Below are 25,276 nucleotides of genomic sequence, written 5' to 3'. Positions count from 1 at the left end.
GCCGTGGCCCAGCAGTATACTTCAGTCAGCGCAGTGCTGCTGTCACTTGGTCTTGCACGATGACCTTCCCCTCGTGCAGGTTTGTCAACCCGTTTCACTGCGACACAGACGAAAAGTACCTTTGCTCAAGTGCCGCGTCAGGCGCTCTCTCACAACACCACCGTCACAGAGGACCAAGATGCTGGCCACTCGGGTGCTTGGCTTCTTCCTATGGAGTCATCTTGGTCTCGTGTCGGCTGCTCTGCAGCTGGGCCTGGAGGGGATCCCAAACTGCGCCGTAGGATTCCTCACGTCGAAGAGGGGGCATCTATAGGTTCATGGTTTACTAACAACCACTCATCACAGGTCAACTGCATGTTGGAAGCGCTTCCCGAAACGAACTGCTCGCCAATTGACCAAGCCTGTCTCTGCGCCGACAAGAAATTCAGTGCGACTGTCGAGCCCTGCGTACGGTCGCTATGCACCATCAAAGAGACCCTGGGTGGGTTAGAGATTTGAGTTGTTTTCCTCGAGAAAAAAGGGACTGTTTTTTGCTGACGGTGGCACTCCGACAGTTGCCACAAACGGGACCTGGTCGCGTTGCGGGTTCGCCTACACCGACGACATGACCAAGATCCGCTGGGTCAGCGGAGTCGTGACTGTTTGTGCGAGTATCTTTATGGTGATGAGGCTCACGACAAAGGTCGCGAAACTGTCGACTTGGGGCGCGGACGACACTGTTGCCGTCGTGGCATATGTAGGTTGAGCCTCACGGAGTGTCACGCAATGCGTCGTGTCGTGAGCTAACAGAGGTTGGAAAAGGTCATAATCGTGGGCTTATACGTCGAGTCATTCTACTGTGAGCGGCATAAAAGATCAACGGCGGTGCTTTTGATTGCTGACATGTTGCCAACACAGTTGCCGAGGCCGGCCTTGGAAAAGATATCTGGACGTTACTCCCCGATGAGATTACTCACTTTCTCAAGGTGTGCTTTCCATGATTTTGCGTTTTAGGGGCTTCTCGGGATGCTAACGGGCAGCGTGTAGCTCCTCTTCGTTCTCGAATTCTTCTACCTCGTCGGCCTGGCCGTCATCAAAGCCTCGATCCTGTTCTTCTTCCTCCGCATCTTCCCCGAGCGACGCTTCCGCCGGGTCCTCTGGCTGATGCAGATCCTCAACATGCTCGTCTGCCTCTCCTTCGTGATCCTCTGCTTCGCCCAGTGCCGCCCCTTCTCGCACTTCTGGACGGGCTGGGACGGGCAGCACGAGGGGAAGTGCCTCGACCTGAACAAGATCGGCCTCAGCCACGTCGCGCTCAACATCGTGCTCGACGTGTGCATGCTCGCGCTGCCGGTCACGCAGATCTACAAGCTGCAGATGGACCGGAGGAAGAAGATTGGCGTGATTGCCATGTTCCAAGTCGGTGTCTTGTGAGTCAATAGTGCTCCGCGCAGTTCTGGTGCGCTGTGAAGTCGTGGCTCTAGAACTAAACGTCCACCGACAGCCTCACCGTCGTAAGCATCTTGCGAATCCGGACCATGAGCGACTTTGCAACGTCTCTGAACGTCACCGGTGAGCGCATAGAGTTCGCTTCGCTATTGCCTGCAAGACTCAATACTGACACGATTCGCAGCCGATTCTGTCGCCGTTGTCCTCTGGGCCTACGTCGAGCTGGGCGTGGGCGTCGTCGTGGCGTGCATGCCCAATGCGTGGCAGCTTCTGAAGATGATTCCGTCCAAGGTCACGCAGCTGACGACAACGGTGACGTCCAACATCGGGTCGTCGGTGAGCCGCACGCGGCCCAACTCGCAGGTGTTCCCGGAGAAGCCGCGCAAGATGTCGATGGCGGAGACCATCTCGTGCCGGTCCGACACTGTGGTGCCGTCGGCGTCGAGCTCTAGACGTGCGAGCAAGAATTCAGAGCCGATGGGCTAGGAGGTCGTGCTGGCGTCACGAAGCAGTGGTATGGGAGAGACTCGGGATCGTTATTCGAAAGGAAAATCGCGACACTGTCTATCTCATGAAATCCACAGCAATAGAATGTTTCTATCGTAACTTTGGGCCGGTCTGCAGAAGTTGAGCTGCGGCGATGATGAAAGACCGTCACGGCCACGCCACGTCTTCGTCTCATGAACACACACGCTTTGCTAGTAATGTGCCCAAAGGTGCGCGCGTTTTCGCGTCTTCTCCCAGAACATAGGGACCAAAAATTCATTTTGAAACAATGTCTTATGTCCATTGTCCAATTGGCAGCCTCAATTGGAAGTTCGAGGTCTTCGGCCGAGCCTGGTGACAGCAGGGATGATGCATGATGTGAGAGTCAGCGCAGGGTTCCAAGTTCGGGTGCTGATATCACCATGCAGCAAACCCAATTGAATGATCATGAAGCCCGTTGCAAGCCGAGAGTCAACCAATGGTTGATTGCCTGCTGTCTGGGCCCCCAACTATGGCAGCATGTAATGCAGTGAATCGAGCCAACCGTATCTGGTTAGCAGAGAGAACAACTCGCAGTCTCACTCGCCTGTTCATTATGATTCATCGACGGTTCGGGGCGTTGGGTTTCACACTGACCCCGAAGAGGTTCCAGAAATGGACTTTTCCGCCCTTCAACTCATTTCCTTGGGCGGGTGCTGCTGGCAATGTGCAATCTTCCAATGCCGAATGACCATCGAAGCTACCTGTTCGCCCACCTTGTGAGCTTACATCGCTCGTCGTCCTCACGGTTGAGCACCACATGAGAGACTTGGATGAGGCGTCCGCTGGATGCGTGTCAACCGTACAATTGGCATCTTGAACAAGGCAGATAAGACGGATAAGACGATGGATGGAGAGCCCCCCCATCCCATGCTCCGTCAGCCTGCCAGGTAACACAGCACGCGCTGCGCCATCATCACCGCCAAGAATGACTCACCCTGCATCGATGCCCCAGCCTCCAATCATCGGCCTTCCCAGCCCTCCACAACGGCCCCGAAACCAAGGATGATGGCCGCGGGAGGAGTAGTTCGAACGCTGAGAGACAGGGGGCGTCGAAGGCGGCCTTCGGGGCAGTTGCAGTTCTACCATACAACTCACTGATTCCAGCATCGTCGGCATCTTCAGCAATTACCGGCCAGGCATCCCATCGCGATATATATCTATCCCCCTTCTTCGCCCGTGTTCCAACAGTCTAGTCTCTCCAGACACACACAATCTAAACACCGGCATCAAGCCACCGCGCACTCCCTTGCATCTCGCTACACTTTACACCTCCTCACTCTCCCCACTTACACCCCAGAAGCCAGCCGACCCCTTACACGAGAAAACCAACCCAAACCACCCAACATGGGTTTAGCACTTTACAACACCCCAGATGCCCTAGACCTCTCCCAGCGGTACCTGTCTCACGGCCCCTCGCAGGTCAGCAGGCCGCGCCCCCGCGCCCACTACAACGGCGCCTACTACCACCCGGACGGCTCCATCGTCCTCCACCGGGAGCTCGCCGACCTCAAGCTCCCCCTCCTCGACCTCGTCCTCCTCGCCAACCACCAGGCCAAGACACAACGGCACCGGAGGTCACACCGGCGCCAGACGAGCCGCCTCGCGCGCCAATGGTGCATCGATGAGGCCAACGAGGGCCGCGCCCTGGCCCGGGGCCCGGGCCAGGCCCTGCCCGGCCCCCACAGACGACTGCCGCCGCCCGGCGAGCAGCAGCGCCGCCGCACACCGTCCCTCGAGAGACAGGAGGCGTTCCGGGATGTCCGGACAGCGAAATCCATCCTTTACCCGCAGGATGCGCACGACATTTCGGAGCTGTATCGCCTAGGCCTCTTGTACGACGACGAGTACCTCCGCGGTCCTGGCTTCGACTTTGATGCCATCGACCGCAGCGAGCCCGAGTACACGATCCGCCCGGCCAAGCAGACGCGCAAGACCAAACGTTCCCGCATCCCGCGCGACGATAACCTGCAATTCGCACTGGACCTCTCCCTCGCCGAGCTCGGCCGCGACGAGTCCTCTACCCAGTTTCTCGGTTCGCCAGAGTTCGAGGATTCTTCATCTGACGCTGAAGCAAACACCGGCAACAGCAACAGCAACAGCCACAACAGCAGCTACGGCGCCCGGCTCGCACCCCTGCATCTCGTCGCGGAACTGATGCAACCCCCCGAAGATTTCTCCTCGGAAGGTTTCGGCGATGACACCACCCCCGACATGACGACGGACTCCGAGGGGGACTCCGAGTCCGTTTGTTCTTCTTCCAATGGGAGAACAAGTAGCCCAAGTCGTTCAAGGACGAGACGAGGCAGAAGCCATGTATATGGGTTGGATGATGAGATGGCCGGTACATGGAAGATGCTGAATGACGGCTTATAGCAGTGAGGTGTCAAACGTCTTTAGATAGACTAATACTACTACACGTCGCAATGCATCTTCACTCCTACACCCATTTTCCTTCTTGACCCCTGTGACTTTAGTAGTCAGAGGCTAGTCCAAAGTTATTTAACACGATTAAGTTTGGAAGTTATGCCCAAGCTATCTTATAAATTGGATGGTATCACGCGTACCGACGGAATCGAAACGGTGACCTCGGCGGCTCGGGAGTGATCCGGCCCCGAGCATAGCGGGATTGGCCAGGCACGTACACGACTGCTCCATCAAGAGGACCGCCTGGCAAAGTTGGTAGCAAGCCAACCCGCCTGGGACTTGCCGCTGAGATGGAACTCTGAATAACAATAACGGAGTCGATATGTGTAACCAGCCCCTGACTGCCAAGTGACATTTGTTACCGCTGTTCAACGCTCCCATAAGTGATAATATACATACCAACACATTCAAAGGATACTGAGGAAGGCCATCTGTGATATATAGGCTTCATCAGACAGTTTGGCCGGTCGCTTAGCGGTAACGAGGGGAATCATGTGGAAACTTGGCCTCCGCGGTTTGCATGGGTAAAACATTCCAGTAAAGAGAATCCGGACCTTTGGGTGCGCTGATCCATTCAAGATATGCTTCCGATATTGCCTATGTGACACCCCATAATCCTGGCGCTGTGCAGGCTTTGCCTGAGAGGGGGGCATGGTTAACAAGCAGGGCGCAGCCAACGCGAATGTCAATAGTTACATTGGCTACCCGTGTCAATCTAACACAACCGCATCAATGACTAATCCTAGACCTTGTATTCAATGACATTAAATGCACGTCTGCTGCCGGGGACGGACGCATCCATGCTACCAGTCTCTGGCATATATATGAACTAATTAACGTTTGCTCCCGTTCATCTGCTTCTATTTTCCATATCCTATCACGCAAATAATCAGTTTTGAATACTTGTAACTTTAACCACACAATTATTCAAACTATCTAACCACTAATAACTCTTATCTATTCACCTATTTAGTTCGTCAAGGCTTTCATAGGTCTTGCTTCGCTGGCTACCGCCGCGCTCGCTGCTAGTGATGCGCTTGCTGTTTGTTGAGCCCAGACAAACCACTCCTACTACCCCTTGCGGCAAAAAAGCTGACGGCACCAACATCGAGCCTCTCTGTGTCACCTACAACAGTAGACCTGGCCTTGATGGCTGGAGTGTGAAGTTTTTCCTTCTTTTGCAAACATCATGATTCAAATACTGATGCTGGCACAATAACAGTGCGCCCACGCCAACCGTTTTGGCGTCTGCGATGAGTACAAATACACTACAATGCCTCCCTACTGGCTCGTAAGCACATTATATGCCTTTCTACAGCAGTCTCGTTTCTGACACTTGCTGATCTTGGGTTGCTCTCCAGTGCATTTAAGCCGATCGCATTGGGTGCCACGCTACGCGTGTTTAAAGTCAAGCTTCCTGGTTACAACCTCAGCCGGTAGATGAAAGTGTGTAGAGTAACAAAGCCAATTAGTCTGTAGTGTGTTTGCAACTAGGAAAACGCTGTCAATCGTTGGCTTCCACGGTTACAAGTGCGAAATGCTCTCTCACTTCCCGGAACTCCCGACCGTTAGGTGGCCAAACCCATTCAAATTATGCTTCCGACATTGCCCTAGTAACACCTCGCAATTGCTGCGTTATGGCCACTTCCCTTTAGACATAAATCGAGTTGAGGTCAGAACCCCATGGTGGTTTTTTAAACGGATAGCTCAGCAAGAACTGATGAGTTGACCTTTTGCGCAGTCTATCTATCTCCTATTTGCTGAATGTAATTGGCTGCGGGGTCATAAACCAGAACAGAACAGAACAGATGACCCGTTTCTAACTAGACAACCGAGTCTTGGGGAACGTTTTTCTATTGATCATACTAATAGTAGGAAGCGAAAGTGTTTCCTTACATCACGGGGGCTCTGGAGTTTGAACTGGGTCAGTTTCAGTACAGCAGACTCCTACGCTTCTTGTCAAACATGGGGGCTCTTGCGAGTCCGAGGACGCCCCGTCGAATCCCCCGCACAGATGATTGTAAGGCCCGGGATGACGGACTAGCGCCGGGGCTATGACGCCCACGTCATACAGGGCACTCAGACGCCGCCCGCCGGGCTGCGTTCCGAGGAGCCCGACTTCAACCTTCTCCTTCATGGCTCTAGTCACCGGGAACTCCAACTTCCACGTATCCCCGTCCAAGTCCGGTCGACGCTCGACGACTACGGCTCCGTCATGGCTACCCTTGACAACGCTTCCCCGACATCGACGGCAACACCCTCCCACACAATCAAAATCAAAATCGGCGACCGGGCCGCTTGGATCAAGGCACTCAACGCGCAACGGCCGGTTCTCATCCACCTCAACGCCGACACGTCGTGGCTCATCCAACTGCCGTATCCGCCGTTGACCTCTGCGCCCCCGGGCCGGAAGCGCTTCAACGTCCTCCTCGACCCGTGGCTGCAGGGCTCGCAGACCGACGTCGCCTCATGGTTCTCGACGCAATGGCATGTCGTCGAGCCCAGCGTGAAGACGATGGACCAGCTCAACGCACTGCTCGCCGGTCTCGAGGTTGGTTCGGGCGAACCGAGAGTCACGGACAAGTCGTATATTGACGCCGTCGTCATATCACACGAGTTCACCGACCACTGCCACCAAGCGACCCTGGAAGAGCTCCCCGCGTCGACGCCAGTGTACGCCACGGACAAGGCCGCGAAACTAATCCGCTCGTGGAAGCACTTCGACTCAGTGGCGACAATCCCCGATTTTCTGTCGTCGAGAAAGGACTGGAAAGACGATTCAAGTTCTTCGCGGCTGCCCCATTGGGTCGGCATCGAGCGCGTCACCTCACCCGGGAACGCCATGAACTTCCACTCCGCCGTCATGATCGCCTTCGACCTCGGCAAGACGGAGGCGATACTGTACTCGCCCCACGGCATCCGGGCCGCTGACCTGGCCTGCGTCCGCGACTCCGGCTTCTCGACCCTGGCGCTCCTGCACGGCCTCCACGACGTGCGCATCTGGATGACGAAGCAGCTGAACCTCGGGGCCGCCAACGGGGTCCGGGCTGTCGGCGAGACTGGGGCCAAGTACTGGGTCGCGACGCATGACGAGGCGAAAAGGGGCGCCGGTCTTATCGCCCCCTTGCTCCTGCGCAAAGACACGCTGAAAGAGGCCGTGGAGGCCGAGACGAAACGGGCGGCGGGCAAGGTCCCGGAGTATCACTTTGTCGAGCTGGGATCCGGCGACGGCCTGCTTTTGGAATAGACTAACAGACAGTTTCTTCGTAATGTTTAGTGCTACTGTCTCATCTAGTGTACCTTGGCGACGATGACGACTTTCTGTCGAATGCCATGAGCCCCGTGGTGAGCACGTTGTCTCTCATGCAATTATACCAAGCCATCCACGGCTTCTCGGAAGTGTGGGGAAATTGCCATCGGAGAACCCAGGGTTATTCGCGGCACATGGGTGGTGTCGATGCTCGGCCATCCGTCCAGTTTGCGGCTTTGCGGTTTCTATGGTGGGAAGGTTCATGACTTGCCTCAGAAGAACTTGTTGTGATGGGAAACACCATCTCATATATCTCATTGCCAAAAGCATTACACTAGACTGGCCGCGGGTCGTTGTCACTGGTGTGCTGCGGCGTCGGTGGGCAGCTCTCTTGATCAGGCCGGCACCCAGCCACCCGGAGTCCGCGGGTCTGTCTACCGCTCCCTACACCTGGTCCTGTCGGTGTCCGAGGAGACTTAGTTCTGTCTAATCGCGCGATCCCTATCATTGATAAACCAACCCGACCAGGCCCAATGAATCGCTTGACGATCCTGCGCGCAATACATGCCCCGTCCGAATCACTCTTTTGCAGTAGCGCCTCTCATTAGTCCTTACTTTTTCCTTCGTTGACAAACTTACTCTTCGTTGCTCGCCTCAGCCTCAACGCGTCTCGGTGGCCCTGACCCTCATGAACGCGAACCCGACTCGTCCATCATCGGGCACCTCTTCGAGACGGGCAAAGCTTACATTTGAATTATACGAGACGGGTCTTTCGGCCATCTCTGCCAACGGATGACACCATAAGAGGGCAATGTCGTTTGACGGCCTATTCCGAAAGTCTGCTAAGGTGTCGTATTCAAAAATGGTCTACAAACCAGCATGGCTTGGCAGGGGTAAATCTAAAGTATTAGATAACAAAGTCACCCACCCCCTATGACAAGAATATCGTCAAATAATCCATTCGTTTAAAAATCACTGCCAACATGCATCCTCGCAACGTCCTCCTCAATCTGCTGGCCGCTGCCGGGACCTCTCAGGCCCTCCCCTCTGACGGCCGCCGCATCTATTTGTCGCAGTGTGGCGACTTGTCCAGCAAGACTTGGCAGCATTCAACCGTTGTTTACTACGTGCAATCCGCGCCAACCGCTTGGGAGGTCGCTGCCACCGCCAACCTCCCCGGTGGCGTTGCCAAATATGAGGGCAACCCATTCAATGTCACCTTTGACCCCGCTATCGAAAACCTCGAATGGTTCGACTTCGCCATCAATGCCTCAGCTTCGCCCTCGCCTCCCGATGATAGTCAAGGCATGGTTGGCAAGGGGAAAGTAGGCGCTTCCAGTAAGCCACCATCTTCCACGTTTTTTTGTCAATCGAGCGTGACTGATGCGTTTCTACAGCTCTTTCGGGTCCCGTAAACTGGATATGCTTCCCCGGCAACTACTACCAACTGTTTAGCCTGAACGACGTTCCCTGCTACAATGAGTACAGCTGCGAGTATCGTAAGTTGACAGCGCCTTTACTCTGCACCGTAACTCCCGCCTAATAAGCAAACCTTAGAGTGGTCTTAATGGCCTGCCCTGCTAGCATTTCACCTACAACTAGCCGATCAGTGTAGACCCCCTGCTATGATTGAAGTTCTAGCAGGATCTGAGGATTGTGGTGTGCGGTTGTGTAAAATAGTTATAGATATTAGAGCTTGATAATAGATCCTGTGATTGTTTTTGCCTCATTCTTAGTTGCAGATATGTGTTGCTATTTTAGTAAGGTTTCCTACAATATGAATACCTTGTAGCTCCTAGGAAAGTAGCCTCACCAATTGGTCGCAACTTGTTGAAAGAGGTAATAGTCTTACCTAGCCTTTACTTATACCTTAAGCTGTAACGCTGCTGGTACCAGTACTACTAACAGTAATAGCGCAATTAAGTGTAGCAGACGCTAATTAGCCTTACTAAGGTGGCGCTATCTACGTCTTCCCTTTTGCAGTCAAGAAGCTGAGTTACAACCTTATTAAATAAATCAGAACTAGAGGATACCCTACAGGGCACATACCAATTGCAGTCTATGTATAAGCTACGAATATTTCAAATAAATGTAATTCTTCCAGAGTAGAGAAAGTACAGTATAGATTACGTTTAGGCAAAATAAGCTAATTACCTCCCTTCTTTACGATATACAGTCTTAGCTTCTTAGTGCCTCTTAACTATGCCGAAAGACGGGATGGGGCACGTTGGCGCCTGGATCCTGTGTTGATCCAGCATGATCTTGTATGGCACCTTCTTGGCCTGAGCTGTTCTCATACGTGTACGGCGATTGATGGTGCTGAGCTGTACGATGAGCATATTGGGAGGTGTTGAAGCCTACACCAGACCGTTGAGGGGTCTCTCTACCATAACCCGGCTGAAAGCCCGGTTGAGGTGACTCGTATGACTGGCCCTGTTGCCTCCCTTGCTGGTACTGAGCCTCCATCTGGCCATGTTGGCTGCTGCTCCCAGGCTGCCCAAAAGAAGCTGGGATTTCATAGCCCCCAGTGTTTCCAACGGGATCTTTGTACGCCTGCGGGTTGGCCATTTGGGGAGTATATGGCCCCGGGCCTTGTTGCTGTTCACTGTTCGTATTCGGGGTTGTTGGACGGTCACGATACCTTTGGTGCCACGGATCCTGTTGCGAGCCAAGATTGGATTGCGACATTTCCGACGAGTTCCTGTGCGCGTAGAGATGCTGCTGAGCCCCATGATGCCCCCTGAAAGACCTCGACTCCTCCCGCTGCGAGAACAGACTCGGCCTCGTCTGGTAGGGCGTGTCGGACCTCGCTCGCAGCTTGTAGTCGATCGCCCTGCGGTCGCCCTGGGTGCCCTGGATGTCCCCGAGGTACTTGCCGAAGTCGAGGTAGGCCCTCTGAACCGTCCTGAAGTACTTGAGTTGCAGCTTGACGACCGCGTCCCGGTCGACCTCACCGTCGACCTCGAGCACGCCGCCCTGTGCGTCGAATTCGGCGAGCGCGAGGGCCGTCTGGCACGCGTTGCGGATCTGCCGGCCGTTCCACCGGTTGTACTTGTGCTCGCGGAAGTGCTGCTGCGCAAAGTCCTCGATGGACGACGGGTCGAAGAGGATGGTGCGGCCCTGCTTCTGGAAGCGCTGCTCGATGAGCTCCAGATTCAGCCGGAAGACCTTGAGCGTCTTTTGCTCGTCGAGCTCCGGGTAGTACAGGCTCATGTGGATTCTCGAGGCGAAGGCCTCGTCAAAGTCGCCGATGCGGTTCGTCGTCAGGAATAGGATGCCGGCATAGTACTCCAAAACGCGAAGGAAGACTGTGTGGATACATCGTTAGACAATCGTCTCTTTGCCAAACACAGGAGAAATCGGGACGTTGGAAACAAGCAACGCATACCAGCTACCAAGCCGTTACGAGTGAAATCCATACGCTCACGCGCGGAGAGAAACACGTCTGCTTCGTCCAGAAGCAGAATGCATCCCCATCTACTCGCCAACGCAAAGTTCTTCTCAAGTTCAGTCTCAACCTCTTTCGCAGTGGTACCGAGGTCTCCTTAAACGATGAAATGAAGACATTAGTGAGTGTGGCGGCGTCGTGTTTGGGCGGTTCACTTACCGCAGGTGATCTGGAATAGCGGCTTTCTGAAAAGCTCCGCGATTCCCTCTGGTTAGGTAGGCAGGTCCGTCAGTTACAGATATAGACAGAAAATTTCGAATCCCCAGGTTCACGTACCGGCTGTGGTGGTTTTACCAACACCAGGGGCTCCATGGAGAAGCAGGATCAGTCCTTTGCCTAAGCAGTAGAACCTTCTTGTAAGCTGGCTGTATCAACCGAAATACGGCAAGAAGCCAAGTGTAATTCCTCGTTCTTTAATTATTGCGAGTGATCACGTACCTTTTCCCTGAATCAAGTCCGTTTGTTCGTCTCTCTCGAAAGCAGATTGCCGGTGGCGAAAATGCTGGATCACCAGAGACTTGACCATCTCCCTGTGCCCCTCGGGTAGCTCGAGCTTCTCGAAGGCGTTGACCGTCAAGTTTCTGTTGTTGGAGTTCTCGTATCGCAAGAGCGTAAGGTCTAGTTGAGCTGGATGTATGGTGTCAGTATTACAGTCATAACAGGCAACGCGGAGAGTAGTCATTTACCCCATTTGCGACTTCTCAGAACGAATCCGAACACACGGTATGTCATGACAAGATATTCGGTTTCTGTCAACTCGCGCCTGGAATCTAGAGTGTCCTCGAGGGACCTTGGGGACAGGAGAAGGGAGGGCGATTGTAGAGAGTTCGCGGGTATCAACGTCTTAACATAGTTCTCGGTCATCTCAAGGTCGACAAAATACCCTAGATGCACTGACTGCTCAACACAGCAGAGTCCCGAACACCGTAGATTAGGCACTTCTCCTGGGTATCTCATCGTGGTACTTGGGGGCGCTATCTTGGGCTCCCAAGCCTTTCTTCGGTCCTCGTCGGCCAGTGCTTCGTTGAAGTCGATGACGACTTGGCTGTCAATCTCATCCCTGTTATCCAGCGTGGCTCCTACGTAGTACATGGCCTTGAACTTGGCCACGTCCAACAGCATCTGGCCTCTCAAGGCAATGTTTTGTTGGGCTTGCGGGTCTCGAGCGTATCGAAGCGGGTAGACTGGGAGAGATTTGATCGACTTGAGCTCTCCGAACGGGGAGATATTGAACTTCTTTGCGACAGGACCAAAAGCTTTGCCATCGAAGTCGATGTAGGCACAAGAGAGTATAAACGGGTTGTCATCTCCGTCCTTCTCATCATTCCCGCCGTCCGAATCAGATTCTGAATTCTTTGCTACGACCCGCGGCCGATTCCAACGCTGCCATAGCCCCTCGACTTTGTGATATGGAGTCTGGACGGCTAGAACCACGTATACCTGCCTCTCCTCTTGGCTTATAACTTTGTCTCCGGGCTTGAAGAGGTACCACAAGTCGTGGAAGTGAATGCGGGTGCATTGGCTGCTGTTAATGTAATTCCGCTTGGGCTCAATTTCCGTGTCTATGAACTGGATAAGACATCGTAAGTGTAGAAGGGCGGTGATTGAGGTTCCCCATGCTGATGAATCGGGATCTTCTACGTCTTGGTCGGTTCGATTCGCCTCGTCGTCAACGCCGTCATCGCCAATGTCTCGTTTGTCGCCCGTTGAGTTATGCTTCGTCTCCTTTTCCCATTCTTCGTTTGGCGACGATTTCTCGGCGCCATTTTTCACAACCTGTTTGCTCTCTGTTCCGTTATAGTTCTCATATAACTTCTCGAGGGTGGCGAGACGGTCTCGCAGTTGGCTTTGGTAGTGAACCAAGTAATGATATGGTCGTAAGAAAACGAACGAGCCGTCTCTTGCCACTGGCCACGCGCCGCTCTTGGTGACCCGTAAGAAGACGTCTACCAAAGCCTCTGAGTGAATTTTAATTCTCTCGGGCAAGGGCTGCTGTAGTAAGAGTTCCCGCGTTGGTAAAACCCGTTCATCCTGTCGCAGCGGCGTTAAGTTTGGTTTCTTGCTTTGTTTCCGGGTATCGTTGAGCAGGAGGATTGTTTGAGATTCGGGTTCGCCAGTAATGATTTCCATAGGCGTCATTATAGACGTCTCGGTCTCTCCTTTGGCACAAGTGAAGGCATCCCAGTCGACCTGCATCACCTTGGCCGGCTCCCCTTTCAGAAACGCCTTCGTGCTGATTTCCTTGGTAGTTGCAGACTCCCGCGGCCGAACTCGTCTCGCTTTGAGATCCGCGTCAATCTTCTCCTGACGATCTTGTTCAAAGCTGACGAGTCTCTTGTGCGACTGGCGGATTCTTCTCATAAAGTACATTGCGTCTTGGTAGAAGTTCAAGTGCTCTGTGTAATTAAATCTCCCCTGCGAATCATAAATTTCAGGGTCCATGTCGTATTTGGTCGCTTCTGCTGTTGCTTCATGGAGGCCATACATGGTGTCCACCAGGATCATTTTCGATTCCACAGCACGAAATCTTTCTTCCAGGCTTTTCAGTTCATATGAACTGGTGTCCTGATTGTCTTGATTTGTAGAGAGCTCCGTCGTAACAGGTTCATCTGACCCTGAAGGCAGATGCTGAGGCTCACCCGCTGCGTCATCGGATTGCGGACTGGTCTCAGCAACCCCCGACAGAGGATTCTGAAGTGAGGCTTTCTCCATGGCTGCTATTGGTGTCCCAGCACCAGTAGTTTCCGGTTTCTCAGGGTAAGCGTGATGCCCCGAACCAAGTTCGATGAGAATGATAATGAATGAATGCCTCTGTGGGAGTGAAAATGACCAGAATGGGTTGCATGTGAGAGTCTACTCATAGACGCTTCAAAGATCAGGGTACCAATGGGATTAGCCTGCTATAAAAGCCCTGAAGACCTCTCTCTCAATCTTGTTTGTTCAGGGGTCAGTCAGTCAGGCGAATGCCCACAGTGGTTGCCTGGCCCGCTTAGCGGTCATGCAGTCAGCAATAGATTAAGGCGACAGTCGGTTCACCGCCCAATGAGATGTTGCTTTGTGGTCACGGAAAGAAGCTCCGCTATCACAGGATCGGCAACGAGATGTTTTGATACGGCTGTGTATGCAAGTGTGTGTGGTACGCCATCGCAGCCTGGTCCTAGCACACCAAGCAAGGGTGGCGGGAACGGGACAAGGACGCGAAGCTCAGCGGAGATATGGTTCAGTCAGCCCCAAACTGGAAACAAGATTTGACCTATTCCTTCTCAATGTTCTATCAATTCTTCAACTCTGCTATTTTTCTTTCGATTCTTGTGTTTTGGCATCGCATCGGCAGCAGAACCAACAGCTTGCTTCCTGATCATGGACCAAGGGAATCCCACGCAAGAGGCCTCACCACAGCCCGCCTTCCGAGTTCACTCGCCCGCCGTAGACTTCATCGAGAACAGGTCACACCATTACCACCCAGCATTCGACCCTCGCTATGTCCAGTTCAATTCTACTCAAAGACAATTTATCCCCAGAATACAACATCCCTTCGACGAGTTGTTGCCTCAGAGCATGATGCAACCAGCTGTCGCGGCGCCTAGCCTCCTTTCTTTGCCTCAACAATCGCCACGGCCAGGACCCGGCGCCGTGAATGACATGTTGTTTTGGCACGAAATCTTCCCCAGGGCAATGGAAACGTTGAGAGAAGATCCCACCCCATGCCTGATCAAGGACCCGGCGTGGGATATCCGGCGCTTTGCGACGTGGGCCGATGTTCAGACCAAGTTGGACATGGCCCGGCAGAGATACGACTTTCATCTTGGTCCACAGCAAGTAGGGAGGTTCAGAAGAAAAGTCCGAAGCGTCTTGAGCGACCACACGGTGAAATTGCAACAGGCTGCAAAGCTTATACCGGAAATGGACGTCTCTAAGCCTATTATAGGCGCCATCAAAGTCGTGCTAGATGTAAGTCGCACGTGCAGACGTGGACATTTTCACACTCTAATGATTACTCAAGGCCTATCGCCAAGTATCAGAAGTCAGAGAGGAGGTGACAACCAGTTTTGATGACTTGCCCGAGGCATTCGAGAAGATGGACTTTTACCTCCAGACGTACCGCAAAGATGAAAACATTGTATCTGCGTCATGCAATCTGGTTTGCGCCATCTTCCGCGCTATTGAAAACGCCATTGCATTCTACACTAGCCATCAGGGTAAGGTGACGAATATGGTGACCAGGCAAGAATGACCTCAGAGTATCGCTGACCGGGGGCTCAATGCAGCCAAAAGAGCCAGCATGGCTGTTCTCTCGGGTTCGGATTATCAGAAGACTCTACTTCAGAGTCTTCATGATGTCAAGAGCCGCTGCGACTCCTTGGAAAGTCAAGCCCACATGTCCCTCGCTCATCGAGTTACCAGCGGTATGTCTAGTGGCAAACTTGGGCCAGCACAATGCAGCTAATTCGATGCCCGCCCAGACAACTCCCAGATGATGGATCAGAACGCGGTCATGCAGCATGTCCTCGGATCCATCCATAAAGACGTGCGAATCAACAACCTCGGAATGCTTTACTTCGCAGACTTGTTCAACAAGCTTTATCCGCTTTTGAGTGGACTTGAACGTATGGATGTGTTGCTACATTGTATACTTGATCTACCGAATCACGCTAACAGTCCACGCAGATGCCAGAGGACCTGCTTCGCCCATGAGGAGAAGCCCGTCTCCGTTGCCGCAGCTCATGAACGAGGAGCCGTTCTGGTCCCCCCAAGACATCTGGGTCCGTCTGCGTATCCCGGCCATAGACGAGGAAGACCTTCGGTTTGTCGCGGACAACACAGAGCTGATGCTTCACCAGGAGAGAGGCAGGGCACAACAAATTCTGGGGACACATCAGTTCCAAAAATGGATGGCTTCAAGCGGCTCTGCTAGGTTGCTCGTCTATGGCGACTTCCGGCCTCCATTCGATATCTCACCCCTATCTGTGATCTGCACCCTCCTGACACACACGTTCAGAAATTTGGGCAGCAACTACCTTGCTCTCGTGTTCTTTTGCGGTCAACATCAGATTTGGGACGCGCATCGAGGAGGCTCGGCAATCATTCGGTCACTCATTGAGCAACTGTTGCGTCAATGTCCACTTGGTCCCATTCGACCAGACCCAAGGATGTTTTTAGAAGACCTCGAACAAGAAGACCTCGGGGCTCTGTGCGAGGTGTTCATCTTGTTGTTCCGACAACTTCCATCACATACGCAGGTGTTTTGTTTTGTGGACGGCATCAGCATATATGAGACTGAACAATACCTCGATGGAGTGGATGCCGTCATCATGAGCTTGATAGGCGTGGTAGAGCAAGGCGGCTATAAGGGCTGGCCTTCCTTGAAACTGCTTATCACTAGCCCCCAGCCGACAGTGGAGGTCAGAAAAGTCTTCGACCCAGAGCCAGACACATTACTCTGTATGCAGGGTCTATCTGTTGTGGATGTTGGCATGGGAGTAGTCGGCCTTCAGGAACAGCTGGCATTGGGTATGAGTGGGTTTAACTAGGAATCCGGAGACCTCAACAGGTACTGGGCGAGGTGATGTGCCTGTGAAGTTGCCGTCAGCATGAATGTGACAAAAGATGACTAAGCTCAGGAGAATCTAATTGTTTTGGGTCTTTTTGTAGTAAGACTGTGAAAGACTGTTAGAGCAACAAGGTCTTGTAGATTGCCTTGAGAGTAGACCGACTTAGTTAGTTACATGACCACTTTTAGAAAGGAATTGGTGGCTTCGAGATGTACGGCTCTTCGAGAAACAAGACCTCGTCCTCGCTCAATTTAACACTCAAGGACCCGACAGCCTGGTCAATTCTCTCCTTCGTCTCCATCCCGCCAACAGGTACGCAGCCCTTGGAAATGAGCCAAGCTTGCGCTACTTGCGCCATGGAAACCCCCTTCTTGCTCGCCAGCTCCTCAACGCGCCCAACGATTTCTTTGTCTGCACCACGTTCCGCACCGCGGAACAGGAGCTGAAGGAACGGGTCCAACTTCTCCCGTGCATCCGTTCGATCGGACCACGGGTGCGCGAGAACGCCGGCGGCCAGAGGGGACCAGGGGAAGAGGCCCACGCCCGTGGCATTGCAGTAGGGGTTCATCTCCCTCTCCTCCTCGCGGAAAAGAAGGTTATAGAGGCCCTGCATAGAGATGAATTGGTGCCATCCGTGGCGAGCCGCGACGTTTTGCAGCATCTGGAACTCCCAGGCGGCCATCTGTCGTGCGTTCAATGAAGTTAGCCCTTACCTGATCAACTCAGATCTTGACACTCCGAGGGGGAAAAGCCAGCGAAGATTATCAGGTACAGAGTCGTATTCGCAAGGTCATGAATCAATACGCACCGAGCTGGCTCCAATGTAACGAACTTTGCCACTCTCAACAACATCGTTGAGAGCCTTCATGATTTCCTCGGGTGGGACATCACGATCCATCCTGTGGATCTGGAGGACATCGATGTCCGTGCCGAGTCGCTCAACGCTACGGTCCACGGCGTCGAGAATATGCTTCCTGGAGAGGCCGACCAGGTTGACGCGGGGACCGTCGTTGCTCGTCAGAACGGCGGGGTTGATCGGTCCCTTCTCTTCATCAACGAACTGGAAGCATTTGGACATGATGACGAGCTTGGACCGCGGGATGTTGTACTCCTTGATGGCCGCACCGACAATCTCTTCGGATCTGCCGTTCGAATAGGTGTCTGCCACGTCCCACGTGTTGACGCCGCGGTCGAACGCGTACTTGAGGATCGGGAGGGCTTCGTCCTTGTCTAGGAGCCAGGGCTGCCAGTTCTTGTCGCCGAAGCTCATGCAGCCGAGGATCACCTGAGAGACCTTGAGGCCGGATTTGCCGACTCTGAGGGTCCAAGACTATCAGACTTATGCAGATACATATGTGAATGGGGGTTTGAGGGGGATTGGAGCCGTCTTACCGGACATATTTCATCGGCGAGGCCATTCTTGAATACGTTAAGGCTTGGATCTTAGTTGTGGGTTTAATGCTGCTATTCGGGGGGGAGGGGGGGTGTTGTGTAGTAGCCTGTAGATGTCCGAGGTAGGGTAAGAATCATCGCTCTTGCATTTTGTTTGCGGCTGGGTTTAAATACTATTTCTAATCCTCTTCTTGTAGCATGAACGCCATTCACTCGTCTATGATCATGGTAGCCGTCCGGTCCTTCGGCTCCAGTGTCAATGCCGTCTTCTAAGTTCCAACACATCCACATCCGGGGTGGAGTCTTATTCTCTCCGGCCATAGGCCAGGAAGTTCTCTATAAAATAATCCAGTTGCATTAGCGTCTGTAGGGATCATGGAGACACGGTATGACTTGGCCTTCAGCGTGCGGAGTTAAGCTCATCCATGGCCCGGGCCTTGATGCAATTAATTGAACAAGAATCATGCAGAAGAGGACTTGTTGGGGGATATGTATCACGGAAGGTTATCCGGAGCTAAGCGACTAAATTCGGCCTGGATCGCAGTCCATCTATCAATGTCCCTAACATAGAAAACGATCAGTGGTCCCTAAGCTCGAACGGCCGATCGGGACGGTGTCCACTGTAGCGAACTCATCACGATGGATCGTTTGTCATTGTCAATCGAGCTGTGTTTGAGAGATAGATGGTCATAACGTTCATTCAAACCGATACACGGAACTCAATTTGACAAGAAGCACGCTCAACTACGATGCACGTCAAAGGTCAGCCGCCCTTCGCCACGCTTTTCTCTCCACCGATTAGTCGTTTCCAGCAGCTCGGGGCAACCCCGCGCCAGGAACCCCCATTTCAGAAAGAATGCCGCGTTGGCTTCCCATGCGGCACAGTCCCAGGGTTCGCCCCAGACTATCAGCGAAGGTCTCGCGCCAAGGTCCTCGTCCGTTGTCTCTAGGATGTCTCTGCACAGCTCGTCGTCGTCCACCATTCCCGCTGCCATGGCGAGAAGCGTGTTGTCGCGGAACCGCGGAAAAGGGAAGAGGTCGATCCAGGGATGGTGGATGACTGCTTTCTGCACCGAAGTTGGGCGCAGAGTGGGCGGGGTGGCTGCGAGCAAGTCCGTCGGTGTCGATTGCGGCGGCCCCGGGAAGTTAAACGGCGATATGAAATTGTCGCTACATAGTCCTTCGGGGGGAAATCCCATGCTGACGGCGTTACTGGCCAAAGCACCGAGGACCCGTAGCCGAATCAAGACGTGTAGGGCTGAGGGCCGTGGTGAATGGAGGGAATAATCTTCGTAGACCTGCCTGATACGGATACGGGCGACCTCCCGTCGTCGAGGACACTTAATGAGCGCACATCCTACATGCAACGTCATGAGGACGCTATCTGACCCAGATATATCCACTGCATGGTCGTTAATGTCATGGATGACAGCGTCTGCCGTTCCCATGTCCGGCTCGGTCACGCTTGTTAACATGTCTGCCGCGGCGTAGCTGGAACTGTGTTTGCTGTGATTCTGGTTCTTCCGTCTCCCTGTAGCCAGATGAGTATCCCGGTGCGAGGAAGCTGAAGTTGTAAAACTGACGCCAAGCACGTTGATTGATCTTGTTTTGGAGCTTCTTTCTTCGGGCCTGGTCTGATATGCCCCTCCAGCTGTCACCGGCCTCCCATATGTCGCAAAACATGCTTATGAGATTTCAGAAAGCAATGTCGGTCTACATAAGCAACAGGCGCTGATCTGGAGGGGCCTCCGGCCTTTTTCTACCTGGAATCAACTAAAGTTTGAGGTTGGAACCCTATTAGTGAAAGAAGACATCGCTGGAGGTGCGGGTGGAATTGTCTCTACGGGTAAGCATTCATGACACCATTTATACCTACAGTACGGATTCCGAGCCTCCCAGGGTGACCCTAGAGCTTGATGCATCCACTTGCTATCCCGGGATTTTATTTAAGCGAGCACCCAGTGTGATGTCACGAGACTTGATGAACTGGTGCGGCCTCTGTTGGGTCTACTTGTTTGATCACTAAACAAAGCAATCGTTCCGTCAACAAACTCTCTTCAAATTCATTCAAATAGAAGGTATTAAGCATGCTACAATTTATTTCAACATATTCCGTCTTGGAAGAGCAGCAGTGGGTGTTGAGATGCGGAACAAATCAGTAGTTTTCCGTTTTTGAGCGTGAGAGGGAAAGTTGACACAGGCACTTCCGACTTTCCTACTATCATAAATCAAGGCTGGTAGACAACTAGAAAAAATCAGAAAGCGTACTATCTACACAAGACTTGAGACGCCGGCTGGGAGACTTTGCCTGCATGGTTCAATTGATGAGGATTATTAATGGCTCCCACCAAACATTGCCTCAACTAATAGAACTGATCAGCGAAGCTGTTCCCCAAGGATTGATGTTGGTTCAAAAATGAAGAACAAGCTTGGCACGCAGTTACGAAAATGCATACGCGTGGCTCACAGCTGCACCTACCCGAAAAAGATCACTCAAGTGAGTCCACATGCAACAAGCTCATAAGAATCGCATGTTGACCTGGCTGTGGACCTTGAACCGGACGCCCCCGATCTGAAAACAGTATCAATCCCATTGTGAGCCCCAGTTTCCGGCGCTGATTGGTCCGGATGGGCGGGAAACGTTCCCCTCTTGACGGCTCGGCCCTGCGTTGACAAGGGTGTAGCTCGTGCATATTCAGAAGTTGAGGACCAACAGCATACACATTCTTGGTACAAAGGAGGGGTTCATTTCTGTGCGAGCCCCCGAGCTTTCTTGTCCTCTCTCCTTTCCTCTTCTTTCTCCTCATCATAACTTCCAGAAGGTAGACGAATAGACAGCATTTGAACAGTCAAGATGGCCAACAACAACACTGAGGGGGCCCCGGTGGCAGACCCTATCTCTGTGGTATGTGTATCAAAAGCCCAGCTGTTGGTCGCGTCAATACCAGCATACTTACGAGAATACAGGATCCTAACATTGAGGACGATGCGAGCGACATGACGGATGCAGAAAGGTGACTCAATCCATCATTCATCTAGGTCTTGAAAGTACTCACAATCCCAGCATCCGCACATCAACAACGGCCTCGCTGAGTGAGAGCATCCGAGAGTATCGTGAGATTCACGGCCGCACGTACACGCAAAAGACCGAGTATTGGGGACCCAATGACGAAAAGCAGAACGAAGCTTTGGACTTCAAGTAAGTGCATACCCAAGTTTTTGCATATATTTATCTGCCAATATGGAAGCTCCCGTTGGATATTTGTTGACTGGATCACGTTTAGTCACTATTGGATGACCGATTTCTTTGATGGCGAATTGTACTTTGCTCCCATCGGCCCCGACCCTCAGGTCAGCATCCTAACTACATGGAAACACTCTTGAACCATTCTCACATTGATTCCAGCGAGTCCTTGACCTAGGCACCGGTACTGGTATCTGGGCCATTGATTTCGCAGATAAGCATCCCTCTGCTGAGGTGATTGGCATCGATGTTTCTCCCACCCAGCCAGGCTGGGTCCCGCCAAACTGCAAGTTTCAGATCGACGACTTCGAAAAAGAATGGACCTGGCCGACGGAGTACTTTGATTTTGTCCATGCACGTAACCTGGAAGGATGTTTCTCGGACCTCCCCAACGTCCTGCAGGAGACTTACGACCACCTGAAGCCTGGCGGCTGGTTCGAAGTGAAGGAGTTCGAGGTTCTGTGTCGGTCCCAGACTCAAGAACTGCCGGACGACCACGTCTTCAACAGATGGTTCAAATGCGCATGTGAGGCTCAAGACAAACTGGGCAAGGCGCACAGCAACGCAGTTGACCGAAAATGGGCCAAGAGTCTCGACAAGGTTGGGTTCGTGGAACTTGTCGAAAAGAAGTGGAAGATTCCCATTGGCAGCTGGCCGGCAAAGCCAGAGCTTAAGAAACTTGGGGCATGCAACCTGGAGTTTGTGGAACAGTCTTTGGAAGGTTTCATGCTCTTTCTGCTCAAGGAAATCTTGGGTTTCACCTACGAGGAGGCACAGTTGATGATCAGCGAGCTCAGGGCCGAGTTGAGGAACCCGAAGAACACTCCTTACTACTATTTGTAAGTTTCTCTGCCTTCTTCCCATTCATCGGCTACTTGAGTGATGTACTGACCAAAAACATAGACACGCCATGTACGCCCGCAAGCCCCTCGAGGATGTCAAGAAGAGCGAAGACAACACTGCCGAGGCATAGCATGATTGGGCACTTCTCACATATCTCTCTTTCTTAATATACTCAACAATGTCATTTCAATGCATTTTTCTTCGCACTATTGGGTTTCTGACGACTGGGATGATTACACCCTTCGGAGCTAAATCTCAAGTTGTCGCAGTGAGTCGATCGCAACGCTGTTACCTTTGCAATTTGTTCAGTACGCACCCATGTTCATCAAAACTCGTTGTGGCTTGCCAAGTATACTTCTTTTAGCTGCGTGCTTTTCGACATATGGCGCAGTTGAAACCAGAGCTGTACCTGTTTTCCATACTCGCATGCAGCCATCGTGCCATAGATTGCTCCTTTGTGAAAATCGCAATCATCGCGTGAAGCGACTCCCCGTCGGAAAGATTCATGAAACTACCATGAAAGAACTATTCCGAATCGGAATAAATCCGCCACCAGGCTTCAATCGGCAGCGACAGCGGTATACCTTTGGCATCAGGTGCTATCGATCTGGATATCTGTTCATAGCCATGGCCGCCAACCCCACACAGCCACATGCTTTTCCAATGGTCTTCATGCGGACATATGCAACGGATTAAATGTCCTGCCTCAAAGGGCAAACGTCCGAGATCAATAGGAAACGGCCTCATTCCATTGGTTAGGGGAAGAAGCGGCCGGGATGCCCCCTCCCCCCCTGTCGACCACCCGATCCTGGTCCGCAGGATGCAAGTCCTGCATTTCAAAGGCCCAACGACGCAGAAATCCCAGTACAAAGGAGGGGTTTCTCCCCATCGACCCTCGGGAAGCCTTCTTTTCCCCCTTTTCATTCTCCAGTGCCCTTTGGCGGTCCAACAGTTTGGTTCTTTACGATGTCGAGCAACCCCGGAAACAACACGGCCCAGCTGACGGCGGCTAACACGGCAAACCCGGTAGAGCCGGAGGTCACGCACGCCTCCGGGAGTACTACGGCCCCGCCGGCGGCTGCTTCAAACCTGGCGGAAACTACGGAACCAGAGGTCATCCCGGTCTCTGTGGTGCGTTTTTTTCTTCTTCTCGTTTTAACAGAGCTCGTCTTTTTCCATCCTCAGCAACTAACCAAGTCTCGTCCCAGGACCCTGCACTCGAAAGCTACGATGATTCCAATGAGACGCAAAGGCAAGAATGCCGGCTGCAAACCGGAGAGACCGCTTGCTAAAGTCTGTGGTTAGTATCTTTACGTCCTCCACGGCGTCGGTCAGCGACAGTATTCGGGAGTACCGCGAACTTCATGGCCGAAGCTTCACCCAAAAGACGGAATACTGGGGGCCCAACGATGAGCAGCAAAACGATGCTTTAGACTTCAAGTCAGTGTACCGTCATGGTTCAATCACCTCACTCCGGCATGCCACATGATCACTAATCTATCATGCAGTCATTTCTGGCTCACCAACTTCTTTGACGGCAGGCTGTTCTTGGCTCCGATTGGCGAGAACCCCCAAGTAAGCATGCATCCGGCACCACGCTGTGGCTTGTCGGACTTGCTGACGTTGTGCAGCACGTATTAGATATTGGGACCGGCACTGGTATTTGGGCCATGTAAGCTAGACAGGAAAACGTGGCAGCACGCCGGTGGCTAATCGTCTGTTCTAAGCGACTTTGCCGACGAGTTTCCTTCGGCGGACGTCATCGGCGTTGATATCTCCCCTATTCAGCCTTCGTGGGTGCCTCCGAACTGCCGGTTTCAGATAGACGATTTCGAGAAGGACTGGACGTTCAACCACGGGTTCGACTTCATCCATGCCCGCAACCTCGAAGGTTGTATTTCAGACCTGCCGAGATTGTTTGAGCAGTGCTTCACCAACACGAAGCCGGGCGGCTGGTTTGAGATCCTGGAGTTCGACATCGAGGTCCGCTCGCAAACACTGGGAGACCTTGAAGAAGACCACATCTTCAAGAGGTGGCATCAGCACATGTTGGTCTCCTCGGCCAAGATGGGAAAGCCACACGGCAACGCGGTTGACCGCAAGCTTACAAAAGCCATGATCAATGCCGGCTACGTTGACTTGGTTGAGCGGAAGTGGCCCATTCCTATTGGGACCTGGCCCGCCAAGCCAGAGATGAAGAGACTGGGGTCCTGCACGTTGGACTTTCTTGAGCAATCACTCGAGGGATTCGGACTCTTTCTCCTCAGGGAAATATTGGGTTTCACTTACGAGGAGGTCCAAGTCACGCTTGCCGAGCTGAGATTGGCGCTGCGCAACCCAAGGAATACTCCACTCTACTATCTGTGAGTAGTTGCAGTGTGGTTAAGTGATTGGAATCAGGCTAACACCTCGAACAGGCACGTGGTGTACGGCCGCAAGCCGGAGAAGGCGGAGGTTGACCAGTAGGATGCACCCGCAGCAGCATGACGCTGGAGTTTATTAAAGAACAAGAACAGCGCGTGGCTATGGCTCGATGGTTGTTCTTAGCGTTTTGCATCCGAGGTCGAATCCATGAGTGTTAAGATCGCTGCTTGCACAGAGTTAACCATGATGAGAGTTGCGACTTACTATCTCCCAACAGATCAAGCGGTTATGTATCAACTGCACCACAACGACGAAATGAGGTTACCCTATTCTACATCTTTTACTTCAATTGCAACTTCTTGGAGAGCTGAAGACTCTTTCCTCTGTTCTGGCTCTCTCTCCTAGAGTCGACCGACCAACTATCAAACTTGCGCTTAGTAGTCGAGAATTATGCATTTTTATCATGTAGTGAAGCGAACAAGGAAGCAGCGGAGGACTTTATCCATCTATCAGGTTTCTTTCCTTGTAACAGGAAAAAAAAACCCACACCCGTCCACACAGGCTTGACCGCAACGTGCATCGAAGCTCACAACACCACAAATCAACCCTCAAATTGCCAAAACACCACAAACACCACGCAAAAGACATCGCGGCGATTTAATCACTGATCCCCACCCGATTTGAACGGATAACCTTTCGATGACACCTTCGCTGGAGTCGAACGCGCTACCGTTGCGCCAGAGGACCGGTTGTTGAAGCTTGTAGAGCCAGAAATGGACATAAGGTGGGCGCGGAGATTAGGG

The 25,276-nt window shown here is 52.7% G+C and overlaps 10 protein-coding genes across 10 annotated transcripts; 7 read left to right on the top strand and 3 right to left on the bottom strand.

Annotated features, from left to right (window-relative positions):
- Positions 1–178: 178 nt before the first annotated feature.
- Positions 179–1,914, top strand: CDEST_01579 (Putative extracellular membrane protein, CFEM; the record flags this gene model as incomplete). The annotated part of the gene is made up of 8 exons (XM_062917738.1): positions 179–277; positions 346–481; positions 555–736; positions 802–838; positions 898–965; positions 1,027–1,409; positions 1,484–1,551; positions 1,613–1,914. 8 exons carry the CDS (start codon positions 179–181, stop codon positions 1,912–1,914), a joined length of 1,275 nt encoding a protein of 424 aa, XP_062773789.1.
- Positions 1,915–3,163: 1,249 nt separating this feature from the next.
- Positions 3,164–4,335, top strand: CDEST_01578 (uncharacterized protein). The gene has a single exon (XM_062917737.1). The coding sequence runs from the start codon at positions 3,301–3,303 to the stop codon at positions 4,327–4,329; it is 1,029 nt and encodes a 342-aa protein (XP_062773788.1). The 5' UTR covers positions 3,164–3,300; the 3' UTR covers positions 4,330–4,335.
- A 1,076-nt stretch (positions 4,336–5,411) lies between these two features.
- On the top strand, positions 5,412–5,750 carry CDEST_01577 (uncharacterized protein; the record flags this gene model as incomplete). Its single annotated transcript, XM_062917736.1, has 3 exons — positions 5,412–5,540; positions 5,603–5,671; positions 5,742–5,750. 3 exons carry the CDS (start codon positions 5,412–5,414, stop codon positions 5,748–5,750), a joined length of 207 nt encoding a protein of 68 aa, XP_062773787.1.
- An 845-nt stretch (positions 5,751–6,595) lies between these two features.
- On the top strand, positions 6,596–7,627 carry CDEST_01576 (Putative ribonuclease Z/Hydroxyacylglutathione hydrolase; the record flags this gene model as incomplete). Its single annotated transcript, XM_062917735.1, has 1 exon — positions 6,596–7,627. One exon carries the CDS (start codon positions 6,596–6,598, stop codon positions 7,625–7,627), a length of 1,032 nt encoding a protein of 343 aa, XP_062773786.1.
- Positions 7,628–9,826: 2,199 nt separating this feature from the next.
- On the bottom strand, positions 9,827–13,583 carry CDEST_01575 (Putative AAA+ ATPase domain, ATPase, AAA-type, core; the record flags this gene model as incomplete). The annotated part of the gene is made up of 6 exons (XM_062917734.1): positions 9,827–10,938; positions 11,019–11,174; positions 11,238–11,285; positions 11,355–11,414; positions 11,517–11,705; positions 11,765–13,583. The coding sequence occupies 6 exons, from the start codon at positions 13,581–13,583 to the stop codon at positions 9,827–9,829; spliced, it is 3,384 nt and encodes a 1,127-aa protein (XP_062773785.1).
- An 855-nt stretch (positions 13,584–14,438) lies between these two features.
- Positions 14,439–16,609, top strand: CDEST_01574 (uncharacterized protein; the record flags this gene model as incomplete). Its single annotated transcript, XM_062917733.1, has 5 exons — positions 14,439–15,029; positions 15,082–15,277; positions 15,347–15,484; positions 15,542–15,685; positions 15,747–16,609. The coding sequence occupies 5 exons, from the start codon at positions 14,439–14,441 to the stop codon at positions 16,607–16,609; spliced, it is 1,932 nt and encodes a 643-aa protein (XP_062773784.1).
- A 205-nt stretch (positions 16,610–16,814) lies between these two features.
- Positions 16,815–18,036, bottom strand: CDEST_01573 (Putative NADP-dependent oxidoreductase domain-containing protein; the record flags this gene model as incomplete). Its single annotated transcript, XM_062917732.1, has 3 exons — positions 16,815–17,312; positions 17,439–17,946; positions 18,023–18,036. The coding sequence occupies 3 exons, from the start codon at positions 18,034–18,036 to the stop codon at positions 16,815–16,817; spliced, it is 1,020 nt and encodes a 339-aa protein (XP_062773783.1).
- A 726-nt stretch (positions 18,037–18,762) lies between these two features.
- On the bottom strand, positions 18,763–19,705 carry CDEST_01572 (uncharacterized protein; the record flags this gene model as incomplete). Its single annotated transcript, XM_062917731.1, has 2 exons — positions 18,763–19,553; positions 19,606–19,705. The coding sequence occupies 2 exons, from the start codon at positions 19,703–19,705 to the stop codon at positions 18,763–18,765; spliced, it is 891 nt and encodes a 296-aa protein (XP_062773782.1).
- A 1,061-nt stretch (positions 19,706–20,766) lies between these two features.
- Positions 20,767–22,300, top strand: CDEST_01571 (Putative S-adenosyl-L-methionine-dependent methyltransferase superfamily). Its single transcript, XM_062917730.1, has 6 exons — positions 20,767–20,927; positions 20,990–21,036; positions 21,087–21,221; positions 21,307–21,373; positions 21,429–22,105; positions 22,170–22,300. Exons 1-6 carry the CDS (start codon positions 20,877–20,879, stop codon positions 22,237–22,239), a joined length of 1,047 nt encoding a protein of 348 aa, XP_062773781.1. The 5' UTR covers positions 20,767–20,876; the 3' UTR covers positions 22,240–22,300.
- A 724-nt stretch (positions 22,301–23,024) lies between these two features.
- CDEST_01570 (Putative S-adenosyl-L-methionine-dependent methyltransferase superfamily) lies at positions 23,025–25,049 on the top strand. Its single transcript, XM_062917729.1, has 7 exons — positions 23,025–23,240; positions 23,318–23,361; positions 23,415–23,549; positions 23,618–23,684; positions 23,741–23,781; positions 23,837–24,472; positions 24,527–25,049. Exons 1-7 carry the CDS (start codon positions 23,076–23,078, stop codon positions 24,573–24,575), a joined length of 1,137 nt encoding a protein of 378 aa, XP_062773780.1. The 5' UTR covers positions 23,025–23,075; the 3' UTR covers positions 24,576–25,049.
- The last annotated feature ends 227 nt before the right edge of the window (positions 25,050–25,276 follow it).

This window comes from Colletotrichum destructivum, chromosome 1, assembly GCF_034447905.1.
Source record: "Colletotrichum destructivum chromosome 1, complete sequence".
Classification (NCBI taxonomy): domain Eukaryota; kingdom Fungi; phylum Ascomycota; class Sordariomycetes; order Glomerellales; family Glomerellaceae; genus Colletotrichum; species Colletotrichum destructivum.
The sequence above is the reverse complement of the archived record's forward strand: the minus strand, read 5'-3'. Positions and strand labels throughout refer to the sequence as shown.